The sequence below is a fragment of the Erythrolamprus reginae genome, chromosome 2, assembly GCF_031021105.1.
Source record: "Erythrolamprus reginae isolate rEryReg1 chromosome 2, rEryReg1.hap1, whole genome shotgun sequence".
NCBI lineage: Eukaryota > Metazoa > Chordata > Lepidosauria > Squamata > Dipsadidae > Erythrolamprus > Erythrolamprus reginae.
In genome coordinates, this window is record NC_091951.1 from 11,521,920 (window position 1) to 11,531,821 (window position 9,902).

General features: G+C 41.6%; 1 protein-coding gene across 1 annotated transcript in view; it reads right to left on the reverse strand.

Moving 5' to 3' along the window:
• The window catches only part of TAP1 (transporter 1, ATP binding cassette subfamily B member), a 36,437-nt gene extending 32,602 nt beyond the window's left edge, over nucleotides 1-3,835 (reverse strand). The window contains exons 1-2 of the mRNA XM_070737046.1: nucleotides 3,772-3,835; nucleotides 3,061-3,658 (exon numbers count right to left, since the gene is read on the reverse strand). Coding sequence (XP_070593147.1) covers nucleotides 3,061-3,586 — 526 coding nt within the window. The 5' untranslated portion in view covers nucleotides 3,587-3,658; nucleotides 3,772-3,835. The remainder of the gene's footprint in view (nucleotides 1-3,060; nucleotides 3,659-3,771) is intronic.
• Nucleotides 3,836-9,902: the final 6,067 nt, after the last annotated feature.

Genomic DNA, 9,902 nt, shown 5'->3' on the forward strand with positions numbered 1-9,902 from the left:
TAATGGCACAAATCTAATATTAAAAATAGCTAAAAACCCTATCATAATTAAAAACCAAACAGCACATACATACCAAACATAAATTATAATGAGCCTGGGGGAAAGATGTCTCAAATCCCCCATTCCTGGCGGTATAGGTGGGTCTTAAGTAGTTTACGGAAGACAAGGAGGGTGGGAGCAGTTTTAATCTCCGGGGGGAGTTGATTCCAGAGGGCCGGGGCCGCCACAGAGAAGGCTGTTCCCCTGGGGCCCGCCAGACAACATTGTTTAGTCGACGGGACTTAGAGAAGGCCAACTCTGTGGGACCTTATCTGCCGCTGGGATTCGTGCGGTAGCAGGTGGTTCCGGAGGTACTCTGGTCCAATGCCATGTAGGGCTTTAAAGGTCATGACCAACACTTTGAATTGTGACCGGAAATTGATCGGCAGCCAGTGCAGGCCATGGAGTGTTGTAGATACGAGAGAGACCAGAATTTCCATTTATAAGTAAGGCAGTTAAGCAAGTTGCTTTTACCTGTCCGGCTGTTAAGCGAAACGCTGCAGTTTTTAAGCGAATTGTGTGGTCATTAAGTGAACCCTGCTTCCCGTCTTAGGTTTGCTTCTTGGAAGGCGGGAGGCAGGGTTGTGATTGGGGATCAAATAAACCCAGGAGGCTGCAACCATTGCTAATATATATGTCGGTTGCGAAGCCCCCAGATTTTGACTTTCTTTCTTTCTCTTTCTTTCTTTCTTTCTCTCTCTTTCTTTCTCTTTCTTTCTTTCTCTTTCTTTCCTTCTTTCTCTATCTCTTTCTCCCTCCCTTCCTCCCTTCCTATCTAATCTAATCTAATCTAATCTAATCTAATCTAATCTAATCTTATCTATCTATCTATCTATCTATCTATCTATCTATCTATCTATCTATCAGATTTGTATGCCGCCCCTCTCCATAGACTCGGGGCGGCTAACAACAATAATAAAACAGCATATATTTCTCACGTGTTTTATTCTGGTTTTACAGATCTTAATCCATCTCTATTACCTTTTGTATACGTAATTCATTTCTTTATATATTTTGTTAAATTGTATATATTCATTTATAAATACCATAAGTAAAACATAATATTAAATTGAAAGAAAAGAAAGAGAATGCTTTTACTTCATTTCCATTAATATTGCAAGGTATTTGTGTTCTTTCTATATATACTGATACTTTGTATTATTACATTTTTAGTTTTTTCTTTTGAATCCATTCGTGCCATTTGTACCATATTTTCGAAAACAATAAAGAAACTTTAAAATAATAATAATAAAATAAAACAGCATATAACAAATCTAATATTTAAAATAACTAAAAACCCTTATTAAAAGCCAAACATACACACAAACATACCATGCATAAATTGTATAGACCAAGGGGGAATATCTCAATTCACCCATGCCTGACGACAGAGATGGATTTGTGACTATAGGGCTTTTACAATGGTCATAAGTGTGATGACCAGTTCAAATGTTCACTAAATGAACAGCAGTAACTCAAGGACTATCTGTATCAGGTATTGTTGGAACTCTAGGTTGGTTGGGAGGGCCAGGGCGAGAATCACCCCATTGCACCCTTAAAATGTCTAGCTTATGTCTAGTTTAATGAAAAGGAGGACCAGGAGAGATATGATAGCAGTGATCCAATATCTCAGGGGCTGCCCCAAAGAAGAGGGGGTCAAACTATTCTCCAAAGCAATTGAGGGTTGAACAAGGAGAGAAGCAACTTAGAACTAAGGAGAACTTTCCTGACAGTTTAATCCATGGAACACCTTGCCTCCAGAAGTTGTGAATGCTCCAACACTGGAACTTTTTAAGAAGATGTTGGATAACCATTTGTCTGAAGTAGTGTAGGGTTTCCTGTCTAAGCAGGGGATTGGACTAGAAGACCTCCAAGGTCCCTTCCAACTCTGTTGTTGTTGTCGTCATTCAGCCGCACGAATCCCAGCAACTGATTAGGTCCCACAGAGTCAGTCTCCTACAGGTCCCGTCAACCAAATAATGTCACTTGGTGGGACCTAGAGGAAGGGCCTTCTCTGAGGGGGCCCCGGCCCTCTGGAATCATCTCCCCCTCGGAGATTCGGAATGCCCCTACCCTCCTCGCCTTCCGAAAGAGTCTAAAGACTCACCTATGCCGTCAAGCTTGGGGTTATTAGATTCTGACCCAAGCCAATGAATGTACACTGCTCAAAATAAATAAATAAAGGGAACAACACAATATACTGTAACTCCCAATAAATCAAACTTCTGTGAAATCAAACTGTCCAGTTAGGAGGCAACACTGATTGACAATCACATGCTGTTGTGCACATTCAACTTTGTACAGAACGAAGTATTCAATGAGAATATTTCATTCATTCAGATCTAGGATGTGTTATTTGAGTGTCCCCTTTATTTTTTTTGAGCAGTGTATAATGAGTTTGTATGAAGGGATATGTGTGTATTTTAATAGGGTTTTTTTCTAGTTTTTAAATGTAACTTTTTAAAAAATGTAACTTTTAATTTAAATTAACTATATCTCGATGTATACTATCTTTTTATATGTTGTAAGGCACCCCGAGTCTTCAGAGAGGGGCAGCGTATAAATCTAATTAATAATAATAATAATAATAATAATAATAATAATAATAATAATGATGATGTCAATACAACACAGCAAACGAGATCACTATGCTGGATTTCGTATTTCATCACCAGTCAGGCGCTTCCCAAGCACCTAGGATTGCGTGATGTAGCGGCGAATTATGTTTGCCGATCCCAGTAAAGCGGCTATTATTATTATTATTATTATTATTATTATTATTATTATTATTATGTCAATACAACAGAGCAAATGAGATCACTATGCTGGGTTTCGTATTTCATCACCAGTCGGGCACTTCCCAAGCACCTAGGACTGCATGATATAGCGGCGAATTATGTTTGCCGATCCCAGTAAAGCAGCTATTATTATTATTATTATTATTATTATTATTATTATTATTATTATTATTATTATTATTATTATTATTACTGTATTATTATTATTATTATGTCAACTTACCCGCACATGAGACCACCATAAGCACCGTGATGACCACAAACCGCAGCGTGTCCGGCCTCAGGCAATCAATGAGGCGGCCAAAGGAAGCTGATGATGCCTTTTCCGCTCCTCTGTCCTGGCAAAAGAAGAGGCGATGGATCACCATCATCACGGCCCCCATCACCAAGTAGTTGAAAACAAGGACCAGGTAGCTGAGGGCGAGGATGTCGCTCCTGCCCCAGTTGTAGGCCAGAAGCAGGGCGTCCCCTGTGGGCTGATAGTGGTACAGCAGGCTGACGTAGACGGGCACCTCGAGGGAGAGGACCAAGGCCCCTCGCAACAGAGGTCTCCAAGGAAACGGGTCTCCAAGGCAGCTGAGGAGGGCGCCCACTGCCAGGGCCAGCGACAGGAAGCGCCCCACGGCCACGGCCCAGAGGAAAGCCACGGGGTTCCCCCAGGGCGAGGGGGTCCCCTTCCAAGACAGGTGGAGGGCCACGAAGTCCAGCAGCATCCCCAGGGCCGCCCAGGGCCACAGAGCGAACTTCATCGCGCCCGCTTCTAACGGTTCGACGGGCAAAGGCGCTTTGCCGTTCAATCGCTTTTGCGCGGGGAAAAAATCCTGGCGGGGAAAAAATAAAGAAAAAAATAAACGAGAGCAACGGAGAAAAGAAGGGGGGGGGGAAGAGCGGCGGTCAACCAAACCCGCATTTTTTTTGCTAGGAACCGACTCACCGTAGAGTTCAAGCCGACCCGGCCAGGCGCTTCCACCGTTTGCAGTGCAGGGCAGCCGGCTGAAAATGAACACGGAGGACGTGGGCGGGCGGGGGGCCGGCGGCGGGCAGAGCTTGGCGCTTCTCCCGGCCGCCTCTGGAAACCACCCCGGGCTTCGAGAGCTTCGGAGAAAGAGCCGCTTTCCCGGAAGCCGAAAGTGAAAGTAAAAAGTCGGAGAAAACAAACACCGGCCACAACGAGCGAGGCGGGAGGGAGAGGGGAGGGGAGATGCTGGGCGACTTCCAGCGCAAGGCTGATTTCATGGCAGGCGGATGCTCAACCGGTGAAGCTCCGTCTCACCCATTTATTTATTTACTTGTTTGTTTGTTTTATTTATTTTGTCCAATACACAATATGTATTGAAGAGAATAGACATGTAGTATTACATATATAAAGAAAAGGATAGAAAAAAAGATATAAAAATAGAGAAGTCGAATGAGTGAATGAGTGAGTGAGTGAGTGAGTGAGTGAGTGAGTAGTGAGTGAATGAATGAATGAATGAATGAATGAATGAATGAATGAATTTTCAGATGGGTCAGACTAGGAGAGGGGTGGGCAAAGTGGGCTCTTCTGTGACTTGTGAACTTAAACTCCCAGAATTCCTGAGCTGGCATGATTGGATCAGGAATTCTAGGAGTTGAAGTCCACAAGTCATAGAAGAGCCCACTTTTTATTTTATTTTATTTATTTATTTATTTATTTATATTATTTTATTTATTTATTTATTTATTTTTATTTATTTATTTAGTCCAATACACAATACACATTGAAGAGAATAGACAAGTAGTGATATATATAAAGAAAAAGATAGGAGAAAAGATATAAAAATAGAGGAGAAGATATATGAAAGGAAGAAAAGATAAAGGAGATAAAGGAGAGACAATTGGACAGGGGACGAAAGGCACCCTAGTGCACTTATGAATGCCCCTTGCTGACCTCTTAGGAACCTGGAGAGGTCAATCGTGTACTGTATAGTCTAAGGGAGAAATGTTGGGGGTTAGGGGTTGACACTACTGAGTCCGCTAATGAGTCCCACGCTTTGATAACTGGATTGCTCAAGTCATATTTTTTACAGTCAAGTTTGGAGCGGTTAATATTAAGTTTGAATCTGTTGCATGCTCTTGTGTTGTTGCGGTTGAAGCTGAAGTAGTCGTTGACCGGTAGGACGTTGCAGCATATGATCTTGTGGGAAATACTTAAATCATGTTTTAGGCGCCGTAGTTCTAGGCTTTCTAGGCCCAGGATTGTTAGTCTATTTTCGTAGGATATTCTGTTTCGAGTGGAGGAGTGAAGGGCTCTTCTGGTGAAGTATCTTTGGACGTTTTCAAGGGTGTTGATGTCCGAGATGTGGTATGGGTTCCAGACAGATGAGCTGCCTTCAAGGATGGGTTGTGTTCAAAATAAGTTGTGCCCCAAAAGTGGAAAAAAGTGCGGGGATGGGATCCAGGAGAAGGGGTGGGGAGGCATCGGGTGGGGGAGAGGCCGCTCAGTTGTTTTCAAACTTATTTATTTATTTGTTTGTTTATTTGTTGATCAAGGAGAGGATAGTAGTCAAAGTCAAAGACCTTGGAAGTACTCATTTCCAATGACCTCTAAGTGCCAGAGGTCACTGCAACCACATTCATTGATTGATTGATTGATTTGATTTGATTTGTATGCCGCCCCTCTCCGTAGACTCGAGGTGGCTAACAAGAACAATAAAACAGCATATGACAAATCTAATATTTAAAATAATTTAAAAACCCTTATTAAAAACCAAACATACACGCAAACATACCATGCATAAATTGTATAGGCCTAGGGGGAAAGGAATATCTCAATTCCCCCATGCCTGACGACAGAGGTGGGTTTTAAGGAGCTTAGGAAAGGCGAGGAGGGTGGGGGAAATTCTGATCTCTGGGGGGAGCTGGTTCCAGAGTGTCGGGGCCGCCACAGAGAAGGCTCTTCCCCTGGGTCCTGCCAGATGACATTGTTTAGTCGACAGGGCCCGGAGAAGGCCAACTCTGTGGGACCTAACCGGTCGCTGGGATTCGTGCGGCAGAAGGCAGTCCCGGAGATATTCTGGTCTGATGCCAACAAGGGGTTTATAGGTCATAACCAACACTTTGATTTGTGACCGGATACTGATCGGCAACCAATGCAGACTGCGGAGTGTTGGTGTAACATGAGCATACCTGGGGAAGCCCATGATTGCTCTCGCAGCTGCATTCTGCACGATCTGAAGTTGTATTTTCTGCAGTCTAGTGTGCAGCAGCTGCCAAAAAGGTCAACACAGTTCTAGGCTGCATTAACAGAGGGATAGAATCAAAATCACGTAATGTGTTAATACCACTTTATAAGGCCTTTGTAAGGCCACACTTGGAATACTGCATTCAGTTTTGGTCGCTACAATGCATAGAAACATAGAAGACTGTCGGTAGAAAAAGACCTCATGATCCATCTAGTCTGCCCTTATACAGTACTATTTTTGTATTTTATCTTAGGATGGATATATGTTTATCCCAGGCATGTTTAAATTCAGTTACTGTGGATTTACCAACCACGTCTGCTGGAAGTTTGTTCCAAGCATCTACTACTCTTTCAGTAAAATAATATTTTCTCATGTTGCTTTTGATCTTTCCCCCAACTAACTTCAGATTGTGTCCCCTTCTTCTTGTGTTCACTTTCCTATTAAAAACACTTCCCTCCTGGACCTTATTTAACTGTTTAACATATTTAAATGTTTCGATCATGTCCCCCCTTTTCCTTCTGTCCTCCAGACTATACAGATTGAGTTCATTAAGTCTTTCCTGATACGTTTTATGCTTAAGACCTTCCACCATTCTTGTAGCCCGTCTTTGGACCCGTTCAGTTTTGTCAATATCTTTTTGTAGGTGAGGTCTTCAGAACTGAACACAGTATTCCAAATGTGGTCTCACCTGCAAAAAAGATATTGAGACTCTAGAAAAAGTGCAGAGAAGAGCGACAAAGATGATTAGAGGAATGGAGGCTAAAACATATGAAGAACAGTTTCAGGAATTGGGCATGGCTATTTTAATGAAAAGAAGGATCAGGGGAGACATGATAGAGGTGTTCCAATATCTCAGAGGTTTTTTTGTTTTTTTAAAAAAATTATTTATTTATTTATTTATTATTTGTTTGTTTAGTCCAATACACAATGGTTGCCACAAAGAAAGAGGAGTCAAGCTATTCCCCATAGCACCTGAGGGCAGAACAAGAAGCAATGGGTGGAAACTAAACAAGGAGAGAAGCAACTTAGAACTAAGGAGAAATTTCCTGACAGAATGGTTGATCAGTGGAACAGCTTGCCTCCAAAAGTTGTGAATTCCCCCACAGTGGAAGTTTTTAAGCAGATGTTGGATCACCATCTGTCTGATAATGATGAATAATGAATATGAATAATGATGTGTTTAATGTTATTGACCATTTACATTTTTATTCCTTTTGTTGTCACAGCAGCCCAATACACTGCTTTGCCTGGGGCCTATCATGCCCTGAGGAAAAGGCCTCATTAAAACGAAAGGCCAGGCCGCCATTTTGAATCAAGGACATCCCTTTCCCCACCAGTTCCCTGTTAGACAATATTTTTATACCAATCTAAAGAATTGCCAACAGCCCGTTTGGTGTAGTGGTTAAACCTTAAAGGCACCTGCTAGGAAGTGGGAGACTCTGAAGACTAATCCGGTCTTAGGCTCTGCAGCCTTGAGCCAGTCACTCTCTCTCAGCCCTTCAGAAGGAGACAATGGCAAAACATATTTGGAAAACTGCAAGGATCAGACTTGGTAATGTTCTGTCGAGCTCTCTGGTAGACTCCTCCCAAAAATGCACAGATACAATTTCAGACACACACACGTTTGAAAATTCAAAACAATGTTCTTTATAATGAAAATTTACTTAACCTAAGCCCTCTTTTGGTATAGCAAAGAGCACTCGTCTCCAAACAAACTGGTAATTGGTACAAGTCCCTTATCAGTTCTGTGATACTTAGCTTGCAGCTGTGAGACAATTCACAGTCCTTCTTCTTTCACAAAGTGAAACACACTTTGCTCTGGTTTAGTTTCAAAGCGGGGGAAAATCAGCACACAAAAGGTGAAAGTCAATAAATCAGTCACGAAACACAATGATCAGATAATCCTCCACAATGGCCAAACCCACAAGCTGTTATTTATAGCAGCCTCACTAATCACCACAGCCCCACCCAACCACAGGTGGCCTCATTTTCTTTGATAATAATCTCTCAGTTGTTGCTGCCTATGCATCGCTCTCCGCATGCGTGGCTGTATCATTAACTCTTGTTCTGAATCCAAGGAGGAGCTAGATAATTGATCTCCTTCTGAGCTGTCTGCCACACTCTCCTCCTCCCTGTCACTCATGTCTTCTTGGTCAGAGGAGCCTTCATCAGCAGATTCCACTGGTGGGGGGGGGCAAAACAGGCCTGCAGCATGTGGATGTCTCCCCCACATCCACAGTCCTTGGGGCAGGAGCTGGGCCAGAGCTAACAACAACAGGTAATAGTCAGGAATTGAGGCATTTCAGGGGCAAATTAAATAATAAAGCTTTCCAGAAAAGAGGGAGCTATACTTTTCCATGGAGAGGAAAAAAGAGAAGGTGGAAATGTAATGTATCAGCAGCGGGGTAGAAGAAATGTAGCCAGGAGGTTTACATTTTGACCCAGCGTCAAGATGGAGGCCAAAAGCTGAATGAGTTTCTTGCCAAGCAGTCCAAGAATTACATCATGGTTAAATTCACACAACAGGATTGGCGTAAGGTCAACAGTAAACAGTCTAAAGGTAATGTTTTTGGGATTTGGGGATGAAACCACAGACTGAGGTAGTGAGTTCCAGGCAATAGCCGCTTTTGTTGCTAAAGTTAAAGTGAACACAAAAACAAGGGGACACAATCTGAAGTTAGTTGGGGGAAAGATCAAAAGCAACATGAGAAAATATTATTTTACTGAAAGAGTAGTAGATCCTTGGAACAAACTTCCAGCAGACATGGTTGGTAAATCCACAGGAACTGAATTTAAACATGCCTGGGATAAACATATATCCTTTGTAAGATAAAATACAGGAAATAGCATAAGGGCAGACTAGATGGACCATGAGGTCTTTTTCTGCCGTCAGTCTTCTATGTTTCTATGTAAGTTGTATTTTCTGCAATTGAGTTTGGAGCGGTTCATTTTGAGCTAGTATCTGTTGTATGCTCGTAGCATTGTTACTATTTCCATACTCAAAGAGAAGAAAAATTACAGGACTGCAGGAACTGAGGTGACCCCTGAGGACACAGATAAACCTCCAAATGACCTCAATGACCCTCTATAAATGTAGTATTCCAAGTGTGGCCTTACAAAGGCCAAATAAAGTGGGGGTTAGACTAGAATACCTTCAAGGTCTGTTCCAACTCGTTGTTGTTGTCGTTGTTGTTGTTGTTGTTATTATTATTATTATTATTACAGTATTATTATTATTATCATTATCTCCAAGGTCCCTTCCAACTCTGTTATTCTAACAGATCGAATAAGATAGAAAGACTGGAGAAGCAGTTTTGCCAAAACGCTGAGATTCCCTGCCAAGATTTTAGCTTGGTTTTGTTTTCAGGCTGCTGGCAACAGCTCCAGGAATCTTTCAGGAATTTTTGATTGATTAGACTAAACGTTCTTTTATGACACTGTAATCCCTTAATTCTTCTTCTTCTTCTTCTTCTTCTTCTTCTTCTTCTTCTTCTTCTTCTTCTTCTTCTTCTCCTTTTCTTCTTCTTCTATTATTATTATTATTATTATTATCATTATCATTATCATTATCATTATCATTATCATTATTATTATTATTATTATTATTATTATTATTATTATCGCAGTCGTAGGTGCTTGGGAAGCGCCCGACTGGTGATGAAATACAAAATCCAGCATAGTGATCTCGTTTGCTGAGTTGTATTGACATAATTTATTATTATTATATTATTATTATTATTATTATTATTATTATTATTATTATTATTATTATTGATTTTGTCTTCAGCCTCCTCCCCTCCCCCTCCCCTTTTCCTTCTTCCCCCTTCCTTCTCCTCCTCCTCCTCCTCCTTCTTCTGCTTCT